The sequence below is a fragment of the Carcharhinus amblyrhynchos genome, chromosome 31, assembly GCF_965287045.1.
Source record: "Carcharhinus amblyrhynchos chromosome 31, sCarAmb.v2.hapA, whole genome shotgun sequence".
Classification (NCBI taxonomy): domain Eukaryota; kingdom Metazoa; phylum Chordata; class Chondrichthyes; order Carcharhiniformes; family Carcharhinidae; genus Carcharhinus; species Carcharhinus amblyrhynchos.
In genome coordinates this window covers 2,042,375-2,055,002 of record NC_137354.1, presented here as the reverse complement: position 1 = coordinate 2,055,002, position 12,628 = coordinate 2,042,375, and the positions used below count along the sequence as shown (strand labels likewise).

At 43.1% G+C, this 12,628-nt stretch overlaps 1 protein-coding gene across 3 annotated transcripts in view; it reads left to right on the top strand.

Annotated features, from left to right (window-relative positions):
• The window catches only part of ccser2a (coiled-coil serine-rich protein 2a), a 670,411-nt gene that overhangs the window by 426,285 nt on the left and 231,498 nt on the right, over positions 1–12,628 (top strand). For all 3 annotated transcript variants that reach the window (XM_080215929.1, XM_080215928.1, XM_080215930.1), the window contains one exon: positions 6,621–6,828. In XM_080215929.1, the coding sequence (XP_080072055.1) occupies positions 6,621–6,828 (208 nt within the window). The remainder of the gene's footprint in view (positions 1–6,620; positions 6,829–12,628) is intronic.

Here is a 12,628-nt window from a genome sequence, read left to right as displayed (position 1 = left end):
AGGAATGGTTGTTGCAGGTTCCGGGGTTCAAATGCTTCAGTCGGAGTAGAGAAGGAGGTAGAAGGGGGGGAGGGGTAGCATTATTAGTCAAGGATTGTATCACAGTGTCAGAGAGGAAGTTTGATGAGGAATTGTCTGTTGAGGTAGTATGGGCTGAGATTAGAAATAGGAGAGGCGAGGTCACCCTGTTGGGAGTCTTTTATAGACCTCCTAAAAGTTCTAGAGAGGTTGAGGAAAGGATTGCAGAGACGATCCTGGATAGGAGTGAAAGTAATAGGGTAATTGTTATGGGGGACTTTAACTTTACTAATATTGATTGGAATAGCTATAGTTCTAGCTCATTAGAGGGGTCAGTTTTTGTACAAAGCGTGCAGGAAGGTTTTTTGACTCAGTATGTTGGTAGGCCAACTAGAGGTGAGGCTATATTGGATTTGGTGCTGGGAAATGAGCCAGACCAGGTGCTAGACTTGGAAGTTGGTTTGCATTTTGGTGATAGTGACCACAATTCGGTTACATTCACCTTAGTGATGGAAAGGGATAGGCATGAACCTCGGGTCGGTAGTTTTAGCTGGGTAAGGGTAATTATGAGGCTATTAGGAGAGAATTAGGAAGCATAGGTTGGACTAGGAGACTACAGGGTCTCGGAACGTCCGAAATGTGGAGTTTTTTCAAGGAGCAGCTACTGCGAGTCCTTGATATGTATGTCCCTGTCAGGCAAGGAGGAATTGGTCGAGCTAGGGAACCGTGGTGCACTAGGAAAGTTGATTCGCTGGTTAAAAAGAAAAAGGAGGCTTATGTCCGGATGAGACTTGAGGGCTCAGGTAGTGCACTAGAAAGCTTTAGATTGGCTAGGAGGGAGTTGAAGAGTGAGTTAAGAAGGGCTAAAAGAGGACATGAGAAGACTTTGGCTGATAGGATTAAGGAGAATCCTAAGGCGTTTTATAGATATGTTAAGAACAGAAGGTTGGTTAGGGCAAGATTAGGGCCAGTTAGAGACAGCAGTGGGAATTTATGTGTGGAACCGGAAGAGATTGGAGAGGCATTGAACCAATATTTCTCTTCGGTGTTCACGCAGGGGGACATAAATGTAGCTGTGGAGAACACTGGGTTACAGGGTTGTAAACTGGACAGTATTGCAGTTGATAAGGAGGATGTGCTAGATATTCTTGAGGGTTTGAAAATAGATAAGTCCCCTGGGCCGGACGGGATTTACCCTAGGATTCTCTGGGAGGCAAGAGAGGCGATTGCAGAGCCTCTGGCTCTGATCTTCAGGTCGTCGTTGGTCACCGGTATAGTGCCAGAAGATTGGAGGATAGCGAATGTTGTCCCATTGTTTAAGAAGGGGAACAGAGACTTCCCCGGGAATTATAGACCGGTGAGTCTTACTTCTGTTGTGGGCAAGGTTTTAGAAAAAATTATTAGGGATAGGATTTATAGTTATTTAGAGAGTAATGAATTGATTGGAGATAGTCAGCATGGTTTTGTGGAGGGTAGGTCGTGCCTTACTAACCTTATTGAGTTTTTTGAGTAAGTGACTAAAGAGGTGGATGGGGGTAAGGCAGTTGACGTGGTATATATGGACTTTAGTAAGGCGTTTGCTAAGGTTCGCCATGGAAGGCTTCTGCAGAAAATGCAGATGTATGGGATTGAGGGTGATTTAGGAAATTGGATCAGGAATTGGCTGGCGGATAGGAGACAGAGGGTGGTGGTTGATAGTAAGTATTCGTCATGGAGTTCAGTTACGAGTAGTGTGCCTCAGGGATCTGTTTTGGGGCCACTGCTGTTTGTAATTTTTATAAATGATCTGGATGAGGGTATAGTTGGGTGGATTAGTAAATTTGCTGATGACACCAAAGTCGGAGGTGTGGTAGATAGTGAGGAAGGGTGTCTTAGTTTACAGGGAGACTTGGACAAGTTGCAGAGCTGGACCGAGAGGTGGCGGATGGAGTTTAATGCGGAAAAGTGTGAGGTAATTCACTTTGGCAGGAATAACAGATGTGTAGAGTATAGGGCTAACGGTAGGACTCTGAATAGTGTTGATGAACAGAGGGATCTAGGTGTATGTGTACATAGATCCCTGAAAGTTGGGAATCAAGTAGATAGGGTTGTTAGGAAGGCATACGGTGTCTTGGCGTTTATTGGTAGGGGGATTGAATTTAGGAGCCGCAGCATCATGTTGCAACTGTACAAAACTCTGGTGCGGCCGCACTTGGAGTATTGCGTGCAGTTCTGGTCCCCACGTTATAGGAAGGATGTGGAGGCTTTGGAGAGGGTGCAGAGGAGGTTTACCAGGATGTTGCCTGGTATGGAGGGGAGGTCCTATGAGGAGAGACTGAGGGATTTGAGGTTGTTTTCGTTAGAAAGAAGGCGGCTACGAGGGGACCTTATTGAAACATATAAGATGATTAGAGGTTTAGATAGGGTGGACAGTGATAGCCTTTTTCCTCAGATGGAGAAAGCTAGCACGAGGGGGCATAGCTTTAAATTAAGGGGTGGTAGTTATAGGACGGATGTCAGGGGTAGGTTCTTTACCCAGAAGGTGGTGAGGGATTGGAATGCCCTGCCTGCTGCTGTTGTATATGCGCCTAGTTTGGGGGCATTTAAGAGACCTGTGGATAGGTTTATGGATGGTAAGGGTTTGGTTTAGGTTAGAGGGCCATTGCTTTTTAACTGGTCGGCGCAACATCGTGGGCCGAAGGGCCTGTTCTGCGCTGTAATGTTCTATGTTCTATTTGACTTTTTACTGCCTGCTTGCTTACTTTCAATGACTAATGCACGCGGACCCCAAGGTCTCGTTGGAGACCTCTCTCAACTTGAACCCAAAGTGGATAACCTCACATTTATCCACATTATACAGCATCTGCCATGCAGATGCCCATACACTCAGCCTGTCCAAATCATGCTGGAGCATTTTTGCATCCTCCTCACAGCTCATCTTCTCACTCAACTTTGTATCATCTGCAAATTTGAAGATAATACATTCAGTTCCAAATCATTAACATATAATGTGAACAGTTGGGGTCTTAGTGACTAGTGGGATTCCCACTTAGCAAGAATCAGTGCTGAGTACATCACAGTAAAGGCCAGGCCTGAATCAGTCAGCTGAATCGGATACACATGGTTGTGAGTGAATTTGGGTTCTGTTGCAATTTTGGAAGCTTGGAATGAGAGCAAGAAATATAGGGGGTGATGTTGCGCTCATGATTGCCATCCATACGAATGCCAGCGTTGGCTCAAGATCCAGAAGAGACAGTTCTCACCAATGAAAATACGATTTCAGACCTCCCCAACCCTCTCCAGTGACATCATGGGTGTGAATCCGTTTTACATGAAGTTTATTTATTAGTCACAAGTAGGCTTACATTAACACTGCAGTGAAGTTACCGTGAAAATCCCCAAGTTGCCACACTCCGGCGCCTGTTTAGGTTCACTGTGGGAGAATTTAACACAGCTAGTGCACCTTACCAGCACATCTTTGGACTGTGGGAGGAAACCCACACAGACACGGGGAAAACGTTCAGACTCAGTACTGACAGTGACCCAAGCTGGGAATCGAACCTGTTCCCTTGCACCATGAGGCAGCAGTGCTAACAACTGTGCTACCATGCTGCCCTGAATAGATTTTAATATAATTAGCCTGACACCTCCATGCTGGACTGGTGGGGGGAGGTTTACTCAGGTTATGATTGGGACATCTGTAAAGATGGTGGCCTTTGCAGACGTGGTTATTCTCCACCCCCGTTGTTTAATGGCATGAAACATACCCCCTTGAATTTTTTTTGGCAGTGTGTCGTAAGATCTGGAGAGAAAACCAGGTCTTTCTCTGGAGAAAAACATGCCGGTTTATTCCACAGAAACGTAGATATCAGTAAATGGAATTTAAAAGGGTAAGCTACCCTGTTTTTTTTTGCATGATCTCCTTGGATTAAAGCTACAGATCATCCGATGTGTCAGTCAAATCCTTTTAGTTCAATCACAAATAAGTTGAGACCTGCCCTTTCCAAATTTATACCATAGATGTGGATAGAGAAACAATACAAAGCTCCATGTTTGCTATTCTTGCTTGTATCCACAGGGCCAGATTCTAGCAATTTATTTTTTCAAGAGACTTAACCTTGAAATATTTCACATTTTCTGCATTCTCCTGCTCCTTTACAAATAGAATGCAATTATATTTTTGGGGCCAGTATTCCAGTTATAGAAATGGTTGTAAATTATATATTTCATGTCCTTTTCTTGCTTTTCTTCAAAAAAAAACATGTTTGCTGATCTATTTTACATTTAGTCTTTCACTGAATATGATGCAAAAACAGATCTAACTAAAGTCCGTTGCAGTAGACAACCATCAGAATATTCAAGATTCTTCCCCATGTCGCATTATTTGTAAAGGTAGAGAATTATTTGCAGTGAATATATTAATGTTAATTGTCTCCACAGACCGAGTGTCATGATGAAATCATTCATCTCTCCACATCCCAGCAGGCTAATCCCTTATCACTGAAAATGTAACATGGCAACTACTTTATATGATACATGTGTGAATGGAAAGTCAATTAGATTTAGTAAATGGCCTTTAGGATTGATTCTATTCTGTGTGGTGGTGTTGGGAAGAATCCAGCCCTGAAGCATTCTCCCCAGAGACAAAATTGTTTTTCTTTCAGTTAGTGCATTCTGGATAATACTGAGTCCTTGTAATCCATTTTCCATTCTCAGCCATGCAATTTCAATGCAGAATGCATCTTTTCTTCAAAGAAAATGAAATTATTGAGCATCGGTTTGATCAACATTTAAATTTTATAACTGTACATAGCAAAAGTATAAGTCTTCAGGATGTCTTTTTCAGCATTCCAGAATGCTCCATTTACTTCCATCATTTTTATAGGATTCAATAATATCAGAGGAAAAAGGGCAGGACATCCAATCACAACAGCTTGCATTTCTGTACTGTCCTTTTAATGTAAAAAAAATCACCAATGTAAGGATAGAAAAAATAAACCAAAGAAGGAGGTATTAGGAAAGATCTTAAAGGAAGATGGAGTTGGATCATTTGATTGGTTTCGTGAATGAATTCCACAGCAAGGTCTTGGGTGGCTTACGTCTTAGCCATGTGTGCCAGGCAATGACAATCCTCAACAAGAGAGAAGCTAGCCATCTCTGCTTGACATTCAATGGCAATACTATCACTGAGTCCCCCATTATCAACATCCTGGGGGTTGCCATTGACCAGAAACTGAACTGGACTAGTCTATAAATACTATGGCTATAAGGGCAAGTCAGAAGAAAGGAATCCTATGGAGTAACTCACCTCCTGATGCCTCCCTCCCCGCCCCGCTCCCTCCCCCACCCCCTCCCCCCACACACACATACTTAGAGCCTACTCACCTCCCAACGCTCCCCCCGCCCTTCCCCAAAAGCCTGTCCACCATCTACAAGGCACAAGTCAGCAGTGTGATGGAATGGTCCCCACTTGCCTGGATGAGTACTGTCCAACAACACTCGAAGCTTGACACCAACCAGGACAAAGGAATCTATGTGATTGACATCCCTTCCATAAACATTCACTCTCTCCACCACTAACATACAGCAGTAATAATGTGTACCATCTACAAGATGCACTGCAGGAACTCAACAAGGCTTCCAGACTCATGACCACTAGAAGGAAATAGGCAGCAGGTATATGTGAACACCACCACCACCACTTGCAAATTCCCTTTCACGTCACTCTCCATCTTGACTTGGAAATATATCACTGTTCCTTCACTGTTGCTGTATGAAATTCCTGGATCACCCTCCCTAACACCATGAATTGCAGCGGTCCAAACAGCATCTCACCACCACCTTCTCAAGGGCAGTTAGGGATGGACAATGAATGCTGGCCCCTTCAGAGATGCTGCTGCTTCCTCTCGTGGAGAAATTTAGACCAAGAGGTCATAGTTTTAGGCTAAGGGGTAATAAATTTAAAACAGACATGAGGAGAAGCTACTTCTCTCAAAGGGTCATGAATCTGTGGAATTCACTTCCCCAGAGCGCAGTGGATGTTGAACATTTAGAGATTTTTAATTGGTAAAGTGTTGAAGGGTATGGGCAGGAAAGTGGAGTTGATGCTACAGTGACATCAGCTATGATCCTATTACATGGTGGAGCAGGTCAGGGGACTGACTTGCTGACTGCTGCTCAAACTGGAACAACCTTTTTAACATTATACATAGCATAGTGAAGAGAGAGATGTTGCACAAAGTACTGAAATCCAACAAAAACATACTGTTCTTCAATTCCAGCAGCTGGGGCGATCGCTGGTGAGCGGGGAGCAAAGCAGAGATTTAATTTTAGATCTTGTAACTGAGATTCCGAAAACATCAGAGATGTAACTTTGAAATTAGTCCACAGTATTAAATGCACAGTAAATAGTCTCACAACACTAGGTTGAAGTCCAACAGGTTACTTGCTGTGAGACTACTTACTGTGCCTACTCCACTCTAATGCCAGCAACTCCACATCATGATTACCATCGTATTAAATGCAACCATTGTTTTTCGGGAAAAACGGTGATCAAAAATATTTTCATTGTTCTATTTTTCTGCTAAAATGCAAGAAATGACAACGGGCCTTTTTATTTTCAGGAGTCCTGTTTCCCAAGAGCCTCCAGCAAGCCACTTTGACTGGCACGCAGCTTCAAGTTACTGCTGGCCTCCCAGTGCTCACATGAGATCCTCGCGACCCCTGACTGAAAACACTGTGATGCTGGATGTGCTGACACTGCGACACATGGTGCATGACTGCACCTCTGTAAAAACCCAGATACTTAAATTGAAGAGATTGCTGCAACAGGTACACTATTTACAACCTTAAATAATACATTTCATTGTCCATATTGCATTTGTTGCACACTGAGGGCAATCAGAGATGGGTAACAAAGGGTTGCCTTGCCAGGGAACTTTGTATTGCATGAAAGAATTAAATAAAATTTCTGTTAATAGGATAAACATTTAAGTTGCAAGTCAAAGAAAAAAATAATGTCCAAAGCACCTGCAAACCTCTGCTGTGTCTAGTGTCCAGTAGAAATGAAATAACGTTTATGTATAGAATAATATTTATTTCCACTGCCACAACCAGTTCCCTCTTCTGACAGGATGTGACTATTTCTCAAGTAGCTAAATCATAATTTGATTGCAAACAGTGTCAGGAAACAGATTCAGTCACAAACCTGATTCGCTTCATTTTTGAACTTTGAATATTGCTTCAACACCAGTGTCAGTGATACGGGGGGGGGAGGAGGGGAAGAGAGGTCAGTCTACGGGAGAAGTATTTGGTTGAATGAGTAGCCATCATTTTGATTAAATGTTTTGATGGGGTTGAATAACAGCTTCATGTGTACAGGACAGCAACAACGGAGAAGTTGCTGAATGCTTTTCAGTGATTTAATTTGTGTTAGGTTGCCAAAGCATTGTTTAGTGTGGCAGTGGTCTCAACAAATTTGCATCATTGCATAGTGGAGGGAAAGGTGGCCTCAAAAGCAAGCAGTTAAAATGGATAATGATGGCATGAAGGCAAGTAGGTGAATAGGTCGTTATGTTCTGGGTAAGGTTTCCTGGTGCACAGGATAAGCCACGAGATATTTAACTTAAACAAGTGTTTTGTGATCATGTTGTCACCCATTTTCCTAATGCACAGTGTGTGTAGTTTGAGAATTTTGTGCCTGCAATAAGTTTATTTGGTATTGTTGGAACATTAGTGATTGGAACTAAAATAGTGCACAGGAGGTAAAACATCGAGCTTCAACTGCTTTCATGCCCAGTGAAGCACAAATAGAGGCTATTCAACCAGTTATTTACTTGAGCAATGCAAAGTTAATTCTCTGCCCCGCTTTCTCTTATGGTCCAGTATCTTGCTCTAATCTATCCCATTTTCCCATGTGTCCCCTGCCTCAATCACTGAATTGCAAAATATTCTATCCTTCTGTTACCCACTCTCCTCGCTCTATAAATATATTAGATTGATAACCCCTTCACCCAACTCTGCGACCAGAAGAAATACATTTCCATTTGATCCATTTGTAGCATTGATCTGCTAAGAAAATGCTCCATTACTACTGAAAGCTACTGATGAGGTGGAATAATTTTTATGCTTTCCATTATATTGGGCTCATTCTGGAGGTACTTCATCATTCGACAAGAATAACAATAGGCACAACTAGATATGATGAATAGTTTATTCCCATTACCTGTAATGTCGTAACTATATTAAGGGTGTGGGATTTAATAAGAAAATGGCGAGGTTTACACATGTAGATTCAAACTAACACACAACAGATTTTATTGCTGTTCTCTGCACTGCATGGAGTATAAACTGAAAATAGAACAGCAGCCTGTGGCAGCGCTCTAATGACATCACCATCAAATCATGTGATCAGCTCTGAAAGCAACCATGCAACCCTTTTAAATACACAACATGACAGCATTTATCACCACTTTCAATATATCCCTTCATGATGTGAATTCTTTTTAGCAACAATATGGTCCAGATTTGATTTTCTGTTGCGGCTGACAGATCATCTATCCTATAGCTGCACCATTACATGATAAGCCAGTATTATTGATCTACTCTATTAGATTGGGATTTAACATTTACATTAGATTTTATTCAAGTTTAAGAGAAGATGTACTGATATTTATCGGGATTTGTCGTTAAACGTTTTGTTCTAACAAATTCTAATACTTTGTAGGACATAAATTCCTTTTCCATGCATCTGTTCATTAGCTTTAAAATAAAACCTTTCAAATACTGACTAAGATTTGGAGTAATGAACATTGAATTCATAGAATCCCGACATTCAGAAGTCATTCAGCCTGTCAAATCTGCACCGACTACAATCCTACCCAGACCCTATTCCCATAACCCCACATATTTACCCTGCCAATCCTCCTGACACTAAGGTTAATTTAGCATGGCCAATCAACCTAACCCACACATCTTTGGACTGTGGAAGGAAACCGGAGCACTCGGAGGAAACGCATGCAGATGTGGGGAGAATGTGCAAATTCCACACAGACAGTGACCCGAGGCCAGAATTGAACTTGGGTTCCTGGCTTTGTGAGGCAGTATTACTAACCACTGTGCCACCGTGCCTCCTCCTCAATGTTATATAAAAACAGCAAAAAATGGTTCAATGTACTTTCCATCTTCTCTCCATTCGGCCCTTTGAGCCTGCTCTGCCATTCAATAAGATCATGTCTGATCCCCCATCTCAGCACCATCCTCTGTTCTCTCACCATACTTCTTGATACCTTTAGAGCCTAGCCACTGGGAGCAGGTAAAGCCAGAGCCATCTGATTTATCCATGTAGCCATCTCATTGTACTATTGAAACTAATGGTAAAAAAAAAATTCTATCCTGGTCTTGCTTTCTGTGATTCGTGGAATGATGATGAACAGACAAAACAATCTATCTACATGACAGTGAGAAGCTGCCGTTTTCCAATGTTTGAGTTCCTCACTCCCTGTGAATGTTTATCAGGCCAGTTCATGAATCTGCAGCGATCATAAGAACATAAGAACATAAGAAATAGGAGCAGGAGTAGGCCATCTAGCCCTTCAAGCCTGCCCCGCCATTCAATAAGATCATGGCTGATCTGTCGTGGCTCAGTTCCACTTTACCGCCCTCTCCCCATAACCCTTAATCCCCTCTCTTATCAAGAACCCATCAACCCGCTTCTTAAAAATATTTAGCGAGGCAGCCTCCACCACTTCAACGGGCAGAGAATTCCAGAGATTCACCACCCTTTGAGTGAAGAAGTTCCTCCTCAACTCCGTTCTAAACCGCCTCCCCTTTATCTTGAGGCTGTGCCCCCTAGTCCTACTGTCTTTTTTGAGCGGGAAGAGTCTCTCCACCTCTATCCTATCCATCCCATTCATCATCTTATACGTCTCAATGAGATCTCCCCTCATTCTTCTAAACTCTAACGAGTACAAGCCTTAACAGTTTACCCTCCATCTGGGTCTCACTTTCAGGCAGTGGGTCCCAGATTCCCACCGCCCTTTTAGTGAAGTTTTTCCTGAAACTCCCTCTGAATTTCCTGTCACTTACTTTAAATCTGTGCCCACTGGTTATTGACCCCTCTATCAAGGGGAAAGGATTCTTCCTATTCAGTCTCTCTCTGTCCCTCATTTTGTACATCTCAATCAGGTCCCTCCTCAGCCTTCTCTGCTCAAAAAAAACAATCCCAGCCTAATCAGCTTCTCTTCATAGCTGAAACACTCCAGCCCAGGCAACATCCTGGTGAATCCCTTCTGCACCCCCTCTAGTGCAGTTACATCGTTCCTATAGTGTGGTGACCAGAACTGTACATAGTACTTCAACTGTGGTCTAACCAGCATTTTATACAGCTCCACCATAACCTCTCTGCTCTTATTTTCAGTGCCTTTTTAATTGCGCATTTGGTCCTGCCATTCCTTGTTTTTATGCTGGTTTACGAATCTGCAGTAATTTCCTCAATGTTGCTCAATCAAATTTTTTAATAGTGTTATTGTGTTTAACTTCAGAACATCACTGCCCAGGGCTCGGAATAATAACGCAGGCTGTGGGTGCACAAGATTTGTGATTCAGAGATTTGATAAAAGGAGGCAATGATATTAGGACTTAAAATTTGTTTCCCAGCCATTGGGATCCTTGTGTATGTGCACAAAAAGAAATTTCCCATGTAAGAAGTGACACCATTTCCTTGCTCCTGTACAATTGACGAAATAAGGACTTGTGCACAAATTCTGATTTTTGGCTGGATGAGCTATTGTAGTCAAAGCCACAAGACTTCCACTGAATGCATTCGAATTGGCAAACCGCAATAAGTTATTTTGAAGGTCTTTTATATTTAAAAAAAAGGTATAATTTTCACATGAATATTTAATAAATGTGCAGCAGAGATGCAGGTTTTGTGTTAAATAGGAACTGAAATGGCAGTGAATAATTGCCTGTTTACCTGACTGATGTGTGTTTGATAGCCCAACTCATTTAAACTATTGTGGGTATGGAAATTACCTTGTTTATTAATAGATAAAGGTCAGAATGAGCTGGCAGTGCACACTTCCTGTGCAATTTGACATTCAATTAAACATAAGGGAGTCATCACTTTCACATTGGTCAGCTTAATACCTAAATTGTCCTGGCAGTATATGCGGTACTGTCCCATTAACCATTCCTTGTGGAGTTATTGATTTGGTGAGGATGGTGCTGAGCAAGAGAAGTGCGTAACTTGCCCATTACACAATATGAGCACAGGAAACACTCAGGCTATGTTTGTGGAACACATCTCCCAATCCAAAAATACCAGCAGAAAGTGTCCAGCTTGTATTGCTGGCATCAACAGTTAACTTTCACTAGGAGCAGGTAAAGCCAGAGCCACCTGATTTATTGTCATTAAGGAGGAAATTGCGAGGCATCTTGAAGGGAATTGCTTGATAGAGCAGACGCAACACGGTTTCATTAAAGGGAAGTCGTGTCTGACAAATTTACTGGAGTTCTATGAGGATGTGTCTAGGGCAGTGGATAGAGGAGAGCAGGTGGATGTGGTCTTTCTGGATTTTCAGAAGGCGTTTGACAAGGTACCTCACAAGAGGTTATTGCAGAAGGTCAGGGGACATGGAGTTGGGGGTAGGGTGTTAGCGTGGATAGAGGATTGGTTGTCAAATAGGAGGCAGAGAGTGGGGGTCAACGGGTGCTATTCGGATTAGCGGTTGGTGACTAGTGGGGTGCCCCAGGGGTCGGTGCTGGGGCCTCAGCTATTTACCATTTATATAGATGATCTGGAGGAGGGAACCGAGTGCAGGGTGTCGAAATTTGCTGATGACACCAAGATTGGGGGAAAGGCAAATTGTGCGGAGGGTGTGGAGAGTCTGCAGAAGGATCTAGATAGGCTGGGCGAATGGGCCAGGAAATGGCAAATGGAATTTAATGTTGGCAAGTGTGAGGTGGTCCACTTTGGTAGGAAGAATGGTAGGAAGGACTATTACTTACGTGGCGAAAAACTGCAGCAGGCGACAGTGCAGAGGGACCTCGGGGTCCTTGTGCATGAGTCGCAAAAACCCAGCTTGCAGGTGCAGCAGGTGGTCAGGAAGGCGAATGGGATGCTGGCCTTCATAGCGAGGGGGATTGAATATAAAAGTAGGGAGGTCTTGCTGCAGCTGTATAGGGCATTGGTGAGGCCGCAGCTGGAGTACTGTGTGCAGTTTTGGGCGCCACACCTGTGCAAGGATATTTTGGCCCTGGAGGGAGTGCAGAGGAGGTTTACTAGGCTGATACCGGAGTTGAGGGGATTGAGCTATGAGGAGAGGCTGAATAAACTAGGCTTGTACTCGTTAGAGTTTAGAAGAATGAGGGGAGATCTCATTGAGACGTATAAGATGATGAATGGGATGGATAGGATAGAGGTGGAGAGACTCTTCCCGCTCAAAAAAGACAGTAGGACTAGGGGGCACAGCCTCAAGATAAAGGGGAGGCGGTTTAGAACGGAGTTGAGGAGGAACTTCTTCACTCAAAGGGTGGTGAATCTCTGGAATTCTCTGCCCGTTGAAGTGGTGGAGGCTGCCTCGCTAAATATTTTTAAGAAGCGGGTTGATGGGTTCTTGATAAGAGAGGG